General features: G+C 34.7%; 4 protein-coding genes across 6 annotated transcripts; 2 read left to right on the forward strand and 2 right to left on the reverse strand.

Moving 5' to 3' along the window:
- The first annotated feature begins 1,412 nt into the window (after positions 1-1,412).
- Positions 1,413-4,174, forward strand: LOC139106299 (structure-specific endonuclease subunit slx1-like). Its single transcript, XM_070662930.1, has 3 exons — positions 1,413-2,048; positions 2,742-2,793; positions 2,900-4,174. The coding sequence occupies exons 1-3, from the start codon at positions 1,864-1,866 to the stop codon at positions 3,476-3,478; spliced, it is 816 nt and encodes a 271-aa protein (XP_070519031.1). The 5' UTR covers positions 1,413-1,863; the 3' UTR covers positions 3,479-4,174.
- A 74-nt stretch (positions 4,175-4,248) lies between these two features.
- LOC139106301 (uncharacterized) lies at positions 4,249-6,057 on the reverse strand. Its single transcript, XM_070662933.1, has 2 exons — positions 5,775-6,057; positions 4,249-5,499 (listed from the first exon to the last, which is right to left on the reverse strand). Exons 1-2 carry the CDS (start codon positions 5,820-5,822, stop codon positions 5,260-5,262), a joined length of 288 nt encoding a protein of 95 aa, XP_070519034.1. The 5' UTR covers positions 5,823-6,057; the 3' UTR covers positions 4,249-5,259.
- A 2,274-nt stretch (positions 6,058-8,331) lies between these two features.
- On the forward strand, positions 8,332-12,284 carry LOC139106298 (organic cation transporter protein). Of its 2 annotated transcripts, XM_070662927.1 has the most exons (9): positions 8,332-8,443; positions 8,525-8,862; positions 9,099-9,434; positions 9,585-9,832; positions 10,013-10,296; positions 10,419-10,764; positions 10,891-11,132; positions 11,251-11,420; positions 11,700-12,284. In XM_070662927.1, exons 2-9 carry the CDS (start codon positions 8,728-8,730, stop codon positions 11,997-11,999), a joined length of 2,061 nt encoding a protein of 686 aa, XP_070519028.1. In that variant the 5' UTR covers positions 8,332-8,443; positions 8,525-8,727; the 3' UTR covers positions 12,000-12,284. The 2 variants fall into 2 exon arrangements, with proteins under 2 accessions (XP_070519028.1, XP_070519030.1); XM_070662929.1 differs by lacking the exon at positions 8,332-8,443 and having other exon boundaries at positions 8,506-8,862.
- Med31 (mediator complex subunit 31) lies at positions 11,997-13,652 on the reverse strand. Of its 2 annotated transcripts, XM_070662932.1 has the most exons (4): positions 13,444-13,652; positions 12,895-12,984; positions 12,478-12,820; positions 11,997-12,270 (listed from the first exon to the last, which is right to left on the reverse strand). In XM_070662932.1, exons 1-3 carry the CDS (start codon positions 13,508-13,510, stop codon positions 12,507-12,509), a joined length of 471 nt encoding a protein of 156 aa, XP_070519033.1. In that variant the 5' UTR covers positions 13,511-13,652; the 3' UTR covers positions 11,997-12,270; positions 12,478-12,506. The 2 variants fall into 2 exon arrangements, with proteins under 2 accessions (XP_070519033.1, XP_070519032.1); XM_070662931.1 differs by having other exon boundaries at positions 11,997-12,820.
- Positions 13,653-14,066: the final 414 nt, after the last annotated feature.

Below are 14,066 nucleotides of genomic sequence, written 5' to 3' on the forward strand. Positions count from 1 at the left end.
ATATACGTGATTAATATTTTTCCTTACCTCAGACATGATAGTTTGCACGAACGATCGTGATAACTTTTTGAGGTTATAAGACTTACAAATCGCGCGGATTTTTCAAATGTCTTAAAGTCGTCTTAATGTTGTCTTACAGACGTGTCGTTAAGACGTCTTGGAAAATACGTCTTTAAGACGTCTTTTCTAAGACGTCTTCACGACATGTCTAAAAATTGTCTTAAAGATGTCTTTCGGTTAAGTCTTAAAGACGTCTCAAAAATGACGTCTTTAAGACATCTTTAAGACATGCATGTTCACTGGGAATGTAATAAAAAAAATATTCATTTTGCAGGGATGGACGAAAGGGATTAAGAAGGGTTTAATAAAAGTATACATTTTGATAAAAACAATAATATTTGTATTAACATTATTTATTTCATAAGTTTATTTGGTTTATCAGGAGAGACAGGAGATATGGTACACGGACCACCAGAGATAGCGTTCGGCGGTACGCTAGTCTCTCCGATCTGAGGCGACGGCGGCATACGTGCGCTAGAAGGAGACAATCGCGGGCGCATTTGTTTTATTTTTGCCGCAAAGATTTCAATACGTATCAAAATCATTGCGGCAAAAATAAAACAAATGCGCTCGCGATTGTCCCCTTTTGAGTTAACTCAGATAACATCTTTATAAACACCGTCGCCGCCGCGGCCGGCCCCTAAGTTGCTTAGAGCTCATTCGCCGAAACCGCTCGCCAATCATTATTATTCGATTCGGCTACTTTCTGTAGAAAACTAAACAATGCCATCGCCGCGCCAAGCCCAAAGATTTCTTAGCGTTCATTCGCCGAGACATTATAATTTTTATAAAATCAACGGTGACAAATTTTGCATAATTGTATAGGACTTTTCGTCTTGAATTATTATTGTCTATCCCAAAATTTCGGGAGAGACAAAACGAACCGGACACCCTGTATATCTGTCCTCTTCTGAAAGCCGAGCGAAACCGAGCGAAGCCGAACGAAGCGCGCTCACCGACAGGACGCTGGCGTGTGTGCGTGGTTCCCCACTCCAGCAACATCGATGTTGCTCGGAGCTAAAATTCCCATCACTGGCCATACAGCATGCAAGATTTAAGAAGGGAAACTGACTCTGTCTTTTCCGACCCAACAAAATTTCGGCTAACTTCCATTAATTAATTAAAATATGTTTAAATTACTCACAAACGTTAAAAAGGCACTTCATACCTTTTAGACAAGCTTTAAACGATTCCATATGAGGACTTTGTTAATTTAATATGTTCCGGCTAACTTCCAACCAAAAAATTAATTTATTAATTATAATTAAACGGATGACTCACAAATAATTTTAATTGCACTTCAAATATCTTCAAACGAAATACAAACGATTGCATATGGAGAAAATTAAAAATTTAATTAAGTTTCAGTCAAGTGTGTGAATATTATTTTCTTCGAGTTATTTCATAAATGTCGGAATTTATAACTTTTTTGAAATTATACAATATACATTAATTTATTTTTACAAAATGTAATAATATGCGATGATAATTACGACGTAGAAGTTACGTATCTGTTTGTGGGAAATGCTCACGATAGAGTTTTCATTCAGAGTCACATGTTGAATGCAATTGATAGTTGAAGCATCTTGCGAAGTAATTCTGGACACTGCTGACGATGTGGTGGTATAGTATGGATCGACCAGGTGTTTGTTTCCTAGTTAATACCGCTGAAAAGTATTTTTTTTGGTTTATATGACAGTGCCAAAGTCGCTGCGAGAACAGTGAATTACACCTTTCAAATTAAAATGCCAAAGTATTTAAAATAGAATAGACTCGTTATGTCCAGAAAGTTTAAAATATTCAATGATGGAAGAAGAGCCTGAAGTAATAGAGCATTTTTGTGGAGTATATTTACTGTATTGTATGAATCCAAAGTACAAGGGAAGAACTTATATAGGTTATACTGTAGATCCAAAACGAAGGATTAAGCAACATAATGCTGGTAAAAAGCATGGTGGAGCTTGGAAAACTAGTAACAGAGGACCATGGTAATTCTTATGTAATATATATATATATATATATATATATATATATATATATATATATATATATATATATATATACACACATATACAGAGTGTCCCAGGGTTGGTGTGACACGCTCGTGGGGTGTTAGATCTCGATAAATTAAACATAAAAGTTCTATATTATTTTACGTTTTTTTAAATTAGAGTCGAGATATAAATTTTTTTAAATTAATAAAATACAGCTAATAAGTTTCACGTTCTCGTAGAAAAAAGCACAGCCTACTCTAACACGCATGAGCCAAAAATTGTTTCTATAGCGGCAAGATAGCCGGCTCGGTACATTTACAATCGAGCGTCGACCCATGTGTGTTAGAGTAGACTGTGCTCTTTTCTACTAGAGCGTGGAACTTATTCGCTGTATTTTATTAATTTAAAAAAATTTATATCTCGACTATAATTTGAAAAAACGTAAAATGATATAGAACTTTTACGTTCAATTTGTTGAGATCTATCACCCCACGAGCGTTGTCACACTAATCCTGGGACACCCTTAATATATATATATATATATATATATATATATATATATAGATATATATATATAGATATATATATATATATATATAATAATTGTTAAATACATACATAATCAATTTAATAAACAGTAATAAGTATTTTCGCTTGCACACTTTCTGAATTAATTGTCATATTTAGGAACATGGTATTGATTATTCATGGATTTCCCAATAGCACTTCTGCTCTTAGAGTAAGTTTTAGTTTTTATTTTTTTAAGACTTTAAAACAAGGATGGACTACTATGATATTTATTACAGTGTTGTTTATTTTTATAAATTAACATGGAATTGTTTTAGTTTGAATGGGCTTGGCAACATCCGCATATGAGTAGACGATTAAAACACATTCCCAAAAAAAAATCGTCACAGAAGAAATTTGATTTTTGTTTGACAGTTTTGTCTGAAATGTTGAAAATTGGACCTTGGTGTCGTCTACCTTTGACAATACGATGGATGGACTATGAATTTTCCAAAAATTATCATAAATACATATCTCCACCATTACACATGCCCATATGCTATGGCAAAGTTACTAGTTCTAAAGTTAAGCAAATGCAAAGAACAAAAGAAAATAATGTTCCGTCACAAGAATTATACTTTCCAGTGGAAAAGCCCTTGATGTTATGTGTTCTTTGTAATTTGATCTTGATAGAGAAAGATTCTGTTATTTGCGTAAAACCCAAATGTCTTTTAACTGCTCACTTAATTTGTTTAGCGAAAGAATTTGGTGTGGATGAAATGATTTTACCGATTGGAGGTACTTGTCCTTCTTGCAAATCTAACGTTCTTTGGGGAGATCTTATAAGAAAAAAGAACGGTTGTTATCAAAACCTTGAAGAAATTAATAGTGATTTTTTCAGTGATAGCGATTTATAAGTAACGTTTTACATAATTATCTATAAATAAGTAGAAATATTTTTAATTTGTTATCTTAAATCAGTAATATTTTAACGTCAATGGTATGTATAACGTGGGCCGACATTAATTCACATGGCATACGACATACGGCACATTAACTGTTACACGGACACATCAATCCCATTCGGTGGACATTGGCTTACTGTGTAATTAGCACACGCTACGTCTAACTGTTAGTAGAACTTGTACGTGATTAAACAGTATACCATTCATATCGAAATATTCGAGGAATGTTTATGCGAAGGAAAAAAATGCGTTAGTCTAATTTCTTTTATCTTTCTCGCAAGTTTGTCGCATACTAATTTTCTCGACTAGCCATAACTAATGTAGATAAACTTTTTTACGAATCGAGATTTATAATAATAATAATAATAATGCACGTTGTATAAATCGATAATACGAAAATTAATCAAGAAAAATTTTATTGCCAGAATTGTTATTCTTTTAAAGAAAAATATTATATAATTAATTCACATTTGTTATATTTATTAATTGTATAAACAGATATTTTTTAGAACTATGCAATACTGTATAAGTTTAGTTAAACATTCGATTATTACATAAATTAATATTAAACTTTCAGTTTTTTTAACAAATTAATAATTTTTTAAAGAAAAATCTGATCGACGAAATACGTTTTACAATAGATTATACCAAATTATCGTTTTATATTATTGGTACATATAAATTTGTAATAAAATTTGTTAACTACTGAAATAATACAAAACGCAATTCTATGTTGCAAAATGACTGGGTTTTTTAATATTTAAGATTACTTATATTATTGTTAAACTAAAATTGTTTTTACTATGGTAAAATAAATAAATAAATAAATAAATAAATAATTCCTCTTTAACAATAACATTACGCTTTCCGTCTCACTTATCGATATGCATAACGATGTGTTTTATAATTACAAGTTTTCACAGTAATTATGGAAATCATCATTCGATTTACTTTTATTAACCGTTAGAATTGATTACTTTTTAAGTATGGGGTAAATCCAGTTCTATGTATGTACATACCCAACAAACACAATATTACACGTAACGTACATGTTAGTTGTAATTTTCTACTCAATAATGTAATTGTTATATAACACATGTATTTGCTGAGTACGTACGGTCCAATACATTTCATTAAACAGCGAAATAAACTAAAATAATATTGTGATTGTATCAAATTATTTGAAAGTGGTTTTAAACTGGTTTTACACTTTCCAAAGATTAAGGATTGATTTCATTTTTATCCGAAGATTTCCCTGAACTAGAATCAATCGATAAAATTGATAGTGCATACTTTTATGGTAAATGAAATAAGCGGAAAGCGGAAACAAAGTAATTAACTATTCGTATCTTTACCCCTAGCAATCAGTGCACATCTATCTACCAAAATTGCCACGGATAACGGTATACAAAATCATTTAAAAAGCCTTTTACACAAGATCGATAGAGTTACGATTCAATTGTAACCTAATGTTTCATCACGCCACAAGCGAGACTTTTTAATGAGAAGTTTTTAAACGTTTCACATTAACGTGTAACAAACAGAATCTGAAACCTTTTTGTTCGCTATTTCCACCCTAATCGATAAAATTCTTGAGTAAATCTTATTAATAGTAATTAAATTAGAAAATGAAAGAGTCTTTTGCAAAAAGTGTATCGGAAAAAATAAATTCTGAAATATCCAATGTTAAAAACCATCGAAGGTGCGCGCAATTAGACTAAAAGTTATCTAATTTAGAAAATATCAGGTACAATCAAGTCATCCTCTCCATAATCCTCATTGTATTCCTCAGCTCCAGGAGGCACAAAAATTCCGCCAAGAACACCCGAGAGATTCTCGCCCAGTCCCATTGCGGAAGCAACCCCGAAGACCAATCTCATCATCAGCAGCCGCATAAAATTCACCACGTTAGTCTCTTTGGTCTGCAAGGACAGCTGCGTCGTTTTCTTCGATCTGCTATCTGCATACTCAATCTATGAATGTTTAAATAACTTTTAAAATATTTCATCAAAGAACAATGGACAAATTATTAAAGGAAAAAAAAAAAGAAATTTAATAGAATTACTCGATATCCAGGATCAGCTGATCAAACCGAATTTACGATTAATGGAGATGAGTAACGATAAATAAGATAATGGCAATGACAGCGACTCGAAATCGAAAACGAGCCGAATCTCGTCAATTGTCAAACAGATGGAAACAGATGAAAAATAAGAAAAGAGAAAAATTTGGAAAGACTTGTACTCACGCTCGTGCATACGAGCAAAATTCCTAGCAAGACTATCCGAGCTCTCATCCTGCGCTTCTTAGTGCGCACGATAATAAATTTCGACGACGAGGGAGCCGGCCGGCCGTTGCGGCAGCTCGATGGCGATTCAAGAAAAACAACGCCGCGGTGCTTGCATACGAGCGAAGCATTCGCACAACGAACGATCTATCGCGGAACGTTCGCCAAATAGAACTGAGGAAAATCGAACGAGCGGCCAGTCGTGACTCGTAACGTGAGACGGCGAGAGGCGAGAGTTTATTCCACCTCGGCCTTTATTCCACCACGGCGCGCGGTCGTGCGGCTCGAGAAGAGAAGCGGGCAGAACAGTCGAAACGCGATGACCCGCTCTCCCGAACGGCCAAGCGAAATCGACGCGTCGTCGATATACACACCGCCGACTAAGACGATGATCGCGGAGAACCTAAGGTATTCTACGATAACGGTACACTCCAGGAAAAAAAAGGCATCCAGGCCAGTCCACACGCGCCATAAGGTTGGACGCCAGTCATCGAACGTCTTAGCTTGCCATGTACGACATGCGCGTTTATCGCTGCATCACGCGTTTTCACGCTAGATCTCAGCAAATACCATATTATATTTATTATCCACCATCCACTGCAATCGCGACGAAATTTCAAACGGTCGTTAGGTTGTTCTTTCGACTGGAATTATTATTAATATTCCCAACAGATGGATTATTTATTTATAATATTATTTTAGTATCGTTGGTATTTTAAATAATTAATATCCCTATTTATATATTGTCGTATCGGGCGACGTATCGTTACGTTATCGTACGTAATCTCTCGCTGTTTTCGCGACTTATTATTCTTATTTCTGTATTCTTATACAAGATTATTATCAACTCTGTTGCGTTCCTATTACACGGGAATATAATGCGCGCGCGTTAGATCCCGAAGAACCGCATCACCTGCTAGAAAACGTACAAGAAATTAGCCTGAATTGTAAGCGCCGATGAAATCTGGCACGGATCGTTAACTGGCGCATCATCCATCCATTCGTGCCGTATATTACGCGATGTGTTACGAAATTTTTTTTTCCCCATCGTAATAACGCCATCCGTCGTTCTCGCGATCGTTTCAGATATTTATACTTGAGAGTATAACTTTTAATTGAATTTTGAGATGCGCCTGCCTGCCTGCCTGCCTGTCATCATTCTGTTTACTTTTCAATTAATCTTTTTTTTTTCCTACGGAATAATTAGCTATTATGCCAATTTGGACTGGTCAAATCGCCTAAAATCGAATGGCAACGACAATGACGCGGATAAAGAAGGAAGTTTCCCCTTCAAATTCAATAGTCGATCTTGGCAACGTAACGTGCACCGATGAAAGGCAGGATGCGGCTGAGACCGGACGTAACAAACTCGGCATACGCAAACAGTTCCAGAAACAAAGGTAACACCCAGCTAGCTCGGTTGTCGTCATTACCGTGCCGCTATGACTTCTTACACCCTGTCACGATTAAAATATAATACTGCTAAGTACGGTACGCCTTCTAAATTCTGCCATTGTGCACAGATAGCCATTAAACGTCCACGAAGCCTCGTTAGTTGACGCCTTTTCCTACTATCTTGTTTTAGCAACAAAACACAAGAAAACAGATACTTGTACCATTTCAATTAAGAAAGTGAGAAAAACTAAAATCATTAATTTGCACGAATCGTGGGAGAGATACCTATTTAATTTAATTTAATGTGTATTTTTTATGTAGCGTGTAAGCGTGTAAGCGTGTAAATTCGAATGAAATGAAATAATGAAAGTCAGGATCGATCGACGTGTCTTTCTGCTATTATGACACGAGCTGCATACAACTGCATACGTTACGTATACGGCGATCAAATGTTGGCGGAGTTCATAAACCTAGTCGGAACATTATCTGTGACTCGAGTAACACGCAGCCCGCGAATACATTTTCCGTAAGCATTCCGCGGAAATGACTATCATTTGTGGCATCTAGTTCGTGCTGAAATTCACATTGTTAACACGTACGTTTACAAGCATTTTTACGCCAAGCCTTCTATTTCAATTGACCGCGTAAAACAGAGAGACACCGCGCAATCATTCGCAATTAGCGCGAACGCATCATTAAATTCGATGTCTTCCATCTGGCTCAGCTTGAAAATGGAAAAATTGATAATCCGTTATCGTCTCCCTTTCTCTTTATCTTCTCCTCCCACTCTTCTTCTCTTTTTCTCTTTCCTCCGATTTTTCTTCTTTGCGCTTTGCGCGAGATAAAATTTTTATTATAATAATAGGGTAAAAATGATAAAGCGGCGATTCGCTTATTTATATAGCCGCATCAACCGTGGAATATTGATGATTATTGACAGAAGATCGTTCGTTTCTCGTATATACCGCATGCCAGCGCACATACATCGTTATAGGTATTGGAACAATAGGTCGTCCTCCTCTGATTCATCCGCCATTCAGTTTCTTCCTTTACGCCTCACGTCCTGCAGGAGAAACAACTCCTCCTCTCTCTGTCAGTGCATGCTTTACCTTGGTGCATGACACTTTGAATCTCGTGTCGGATGGAGCTCGGTTTTCTCTCTAATTTCACATAAACAAACCATTTATTTAACCGCTTGTTCTCCACCTAGTCCTCAACCAATTTTAATAAATCAAGTAACAAACTTTCAGTAATTTTTCCAACGTTAACTATCGTTGTATAAAACAAAAACTTATTAATTTTTTTTTAATATACAGATGGAACAAATGCTCGTTTTAAATGGAGGAGGGGTGTTTCCCTAGTTGTTCATTTAAAACTGCTCATTCGGATTTATCTCAAAAAATAAATAAATGTGACATTGTATGTGGTGTACCGTATTGCGGGGCGCGTCGCACTTTTAACGAACGAAGTTTCGGTCATTGGGTTATCAGGGGTTGATGCGGAGAGATCGCTGCTTACGATGAATGCGGAGGAAACTAAAGTGGGCTGCTTTCAAATGGTGTTAGTGTTGCTACTCGGAGTAAACTATGTCATCGTCGCCATGAGTCACGCGTTGCCGGTTTTCCACAACTATGCACCAAAATTTTACTGCCAGGTGAGACGTGCGAATTGCAGACACTTATTTCGATGTAAGACAAAGCTGTTGTTTTAATTAAGTAACATAAAACGTAAGCCTATAATACCACTCGAATGTAACGATAGAAAATTATTTTGAATCGTTAATACATCAATTTAAGCGATATTAACAATGGTGTTTAAAATAAGAAAATTCTCTATTATTTGAAATTGGATAACGTGATATCGCGCAAGCAAATTACTATTATATTTTAGGCAAAAGATTCAACAAATAAAAGGTTTGGCTGTCAAACTGCGAACAACTCGTTGGTCACTGCCAATTTAACTTCGTCGCAAGTGCACCTGATTACATCCTGTTCTGGAAAATATCATTTTGTAACGGAGTTTACAGAGAGCAGCGTAGTCACTGAATGGGGTTTAGTGTGCGAAAAACAATACTTGTCTCATCTCGGGCCGATCGTTTATTACGCAGGGGTAATTCTGGGTGCGTGGATTACTGGAATTCTAACTGATCGCATTGGCAGATTTCCAGTTCAAGCGATATGTCTTTACGCGCAAGGGACGATGGCAGTAGCACTTTACGTTGTGCAGGTACAAAATTTTATGTTTATCGTAACATCATTAAGATTATTATTCAATATTGCAAACTTGATACTACTAAAAGAAGAAAAAAAAAGGGAGTTAAATGCATAAAAATGTTAATTTGAAGATTTTTAAAGAAGACGAAATTTGTGACTTTAGAACTATCCTACGTTTTTGGCACTGCGAGGTCTTCAAGGAGTGTTTGTCCAGGGTTTGCAGAATTCCACATACATTCTCTCCCTCGAACTATTTCCAGCGCGATTTCGCACTTTCGTTGCATTAATGATGCAGATCTCCTGGTCAATCGGTCTCATACTGCTTGCAGTACTTAGCTACGTGATACCTGATTGGCGAATTTTGCAGCTGGCCATTTCTGTACCCACCGCAATTACTGTGCTGTACATTTGGTAAGAAGAAAAAGAAGGAAAAATAGAAAACACCTCGAATGACGCAATCGCAAAAAGCAAATATCAAAGAATTTGAAATTTAAAAAAATATATATATTTTCCAAAAATATTTCAAATAATATTATATTTCTAAAATATTTAATATAATATAAATATTAAAAAAATTAATTTTTCTGACAGGATTATACCAGAATCACCGAGATGGTTGCTGGCCAAAGGAAAATCAACGGAGGCCGATATGGTTCTTGAAAGAATCGCAATATACAACAGCTGTTGCACTGGATTGCAGAAGAAGAATCTTCTTCAAGAAGCATGCGTGAAAAGTAACACAACGCCGATGAAACCAGAAAGGAAGTCGCGAGTCACCAGTATTGAACTTGAGAAAGCGAGGGCTAACGAAAACCAACGGGAAGAAACTACAGATTTGTTAAACAAATCGAAATTAATAGAACGAAAAATTATAGGTAAAACAATTAACGCGTCTTAACATTCGTTACATGTACAACGTAAGAATTATTAATTAATTTGTATTAATATATTAATATATTTGTCTCGATATTTATTATTAATAGAAAATATGCTTTAGAAAACGCTTTGGAAATCAATTCAACCAACTCGAGGAACAAATTTTCCAACATGGAATTACGCGAAAAGACTAAAGGAGATTTTGACAAGAAGCATTTGCCTTCGAGTTCCAAGTGCGATCAAAACTCAAAGACGATTGCACAATCAGAATGCGAACAGAAAGTTGCTGCAAAATGTATAGAAGAGGTAGTCCTACGTAGAGTAAAAAAAAGAAAAACTGATAAAAATGAAGAGAAATCAGAAACGGCTGTTAAGAAACAGACCGCAAACGAGCTCAGTTCAACCTTCAAGAATGCAATTAAACCGTCGAGATTAAGAAGATACAGTGCTATAATGATTTGTCAATGGTAAAATGTTTTAAAAAGTAATTCTTTAGCTCTTTCTTTGACAGCTCTATTTATTTTATCCTTAGACTACCATACAGCATTAATGCTTTTAATTTGAAACCTCAACTGTACTTTATATCACTTAAGGTGGGCGTCTGCAACAGCGGACGGCATATCTAACAATCTGGCGCCAAGTTTTCCGATCAACAGGCATATCACGTTCGGTCTCGGCGCAATTCTCGAAATGGCAACGTACACATTTGTATACTTTATATTATCTAACTATGGTAGACGAGTGCCGATGTGCACATATCAATCTCTCAATGGTATTATGTATATTTTAATTGCGACTTTCTTAATTTTTATCACCACCACTTCACCATGGACAGGTGAGGATAATACATATACAGTTTCCTCTAATGTAGCATTATTACTCAACGTCATAAGAGTTTATTAAGTTTTACGTAGATTGTAAATATTTCTAAAGCATTAAATTTTTTATTTTAGATCTCGCAAAAACCATAATGACCCTGTTTGCCAGAGTGACGGTCATAAGTACTCTATCTATCGTCTACTTATACAGTGTTGAAATATCCCCGACGGTAATACGAAGTACCTGGTTAGGTTTGTGTGTGGTATGTGCGAATCTCGGCAATATGAGCATAATACTTTTACTGGTACGTCATTCATTTATCTCTGTTTGCAAAATTTTCAGTCCGATGAATTAAAATTCGCCTATTATAAAGTCATCTAACCAACATACAAAGGGTGCATTCATTTACGCAGCAGACAGCACAGGAACTGCACTAGTTTAGAATTTATCACTTTTTTCTTAATGTGCAAAAAGAAAAATAACTCCTGAACTGGTGCAGGAATTGCGTCGACTGCTACGTAAATAAATTTACCCATAATCCAAAATACATATTTACCGCTTTTTTTGTTTTTATTATAAAAAGGAATATGTATCACTTCCAATACAATTACTAGTCGTTGGATCGTTGTGCCTTGTCTCCGGCATGCTGGCTCTGATTTTACCAGAAACGTTAAACAAAGTTTTACCAGACCAAATAGCAGATATGAAAAATGCAATAAGCAGCGATAATTACAAGAGTGGCGATGTCGATACAGAAAACAATGCGAAGGAAGAGGTTTTAACAAAGAGACAAATTCTAAGAGAGAAACTTTTTTCGGAAGATTGGGTAGACGCCGGCAATGGAATTCTGGTAAACTTCACGGAAAATAAAAATACCGAGTAACTTACAAAATAAAACAACCTTGTATTAAATTTATCGTACTTAATAATGAACATTTTTATTCATATAAAAAGTCACCCTATTGTCAATATAAATTTTTTAAGAACCTAGTTTACTTTAATTTTTTTTACACATGACGTTTATATAAAACGTATTATACATTGTATGATATTATATTTATTATAATTTTAATTTTATTTTTAAAACTCTCATAAATCTCAGAATATTTGATAAATATAATTATGCCAACTCCTTATTGAAAGAATTAAATAAACTGTAATAAATGAATTGTAAAGCGGTCAAACATTTATTTTCCTAAGTTTTTAATAAATAATATATTTGTATGCAAGAAAAAAAAAAGAGATTTAATAGCAGGTAAAAACGTGAGAAAGTTTGTGAGTTATCACAGTCAGGCAAAAAACTTAAGTCAATATATGTGAAAAACTATCATATTGAAAAAATCATGAGATGTATTTTTTACCTCCAGAATCGGTGTGAATTACAATGATTTCAGGGAACCTTGGGCTGAGCAATACCATTGTTCTGAGAGTTAGCGTGTTGCGTTTGTTCAGCAGCAGTTTGCAAAAGTCTTGTGCGACGTCTGGTATAATGTTGCCATAGTAGAATCTGCTGATCGTCGATGAACTTTGTACACTGAGAATTAACAACTTCCCTTCTAAAGTGTTCATACTGCAATAAGTCCAGAAAATACAAGCACATAGGATACTTTAAATACTTTGCGTATTCAGGTTCCTTCCAGTATAAAAGGTACTTCAGATAATTAATAAACGTTGTATCTTTGAAGTAACCACGCTGTGCCAAAACTGAAATTATATTTATCATAAGTAAACCGAATGATATGAAATCAAGTAAGAAATTTAGAATTACTCTTCCTTACAATTCAAATAGTTTGGGTTGGCAAGGCATTGTACAAATTCTAACTCAACTTGAAACCGTAATCGCTGCTGATCGTCTGTTTCTGGAGCTCCTAAAATGTAATTTTCGAATAGTTTTTCTTACTTTGGGACAAGATTAAAAATCGAACCAAGTTAATCACTGTAAACAGTGATATAAAAAAAATGATACATGGTTAATAACATAATATAACACTCGCTTAATATATCGTACGACATAAAGATTAAAACAGTAATCCTGAATATTATTTATTTAGTTATTTTAATTGCAACATATCAAGAGTTACAATAATGTATAGAATACGGGTTTGTTCTTCAATCATCTTGTAATTTTGTTCTTGCTTAGATTTCGACCTGTTTCATAACTAAGTTAATAAGGCATTGCGACATTTTTAAGTTACAAATTCGTTTTCTACAAGTCGAAATCTACGCAATTACAAAATTTCAAGAGGATCGGAGAACAGGCTCGTATTCTATAAATTTCCCAAGGTTAGAATTAGAGTGTCAAGTATAAGACTAAAAATAATGTATACCGTTCATTCCAATAAAAGATGGTTTTCTGCCTTTCATGAGCCCCGGTGGATCATCCAGTCGGTTCATAGTACATCAACTGCCGAATATTAAATATCTGCTGTTCTTATAACAAACATATGAGAAAGATATTTTGGAAACTTTCGACAGACAAATGCTCCCATCAAACAAACTCGTCAACCTCATCTTACATTTCTCACATTCTCATAATGGTCAATCGATCGCAGCGCCAGTCGAATCAAGAAATTAATAAGAGGAAGTTGTGAACCTTTCTGTTTTACCACATATTCGTAAATTCGATTATTTTTAAAATTGGCGGAATTAAAGACCCTTCTCTACGATTAAAGTAGGCATACTAATGCGGACAGGTCAGTTTGAGACCAAAGTGTAAAACAAAAAAAAAATATTTGAAAATTGCATTTGCAATCTTATACCTATGTATACATTCACAATTTGTTTAATATATTATATAAAATATAATAACAGCAAAATTATGTACCAATGTACAATGTAATAAAAAAAGTAACGAAATCATATCAAAACTGAAGATGAATATTACGATTACTTAATTGTCTTAATTAAGATATAAGACTCGAGAACTTGCAAAGATAAATATGCATACATC

The sequence above is a fragment of the Cardiocondyla obscurior genome, linkage group LG10 (assembly GCF_019399895.1).
Source record: "Cardiocondyla obscurior isolate alpha-2009 linkage group LG10, Cobs3.1, whole genome shotgun sequence".
In the NCBI taxonomy this organism is placed as follows: Eukaryota; Metazoa; Arthropoda; class Insecta; order Hymenoptera; family Formicidae; genus Cardiocondyla; species Cardiocondyla obscurior.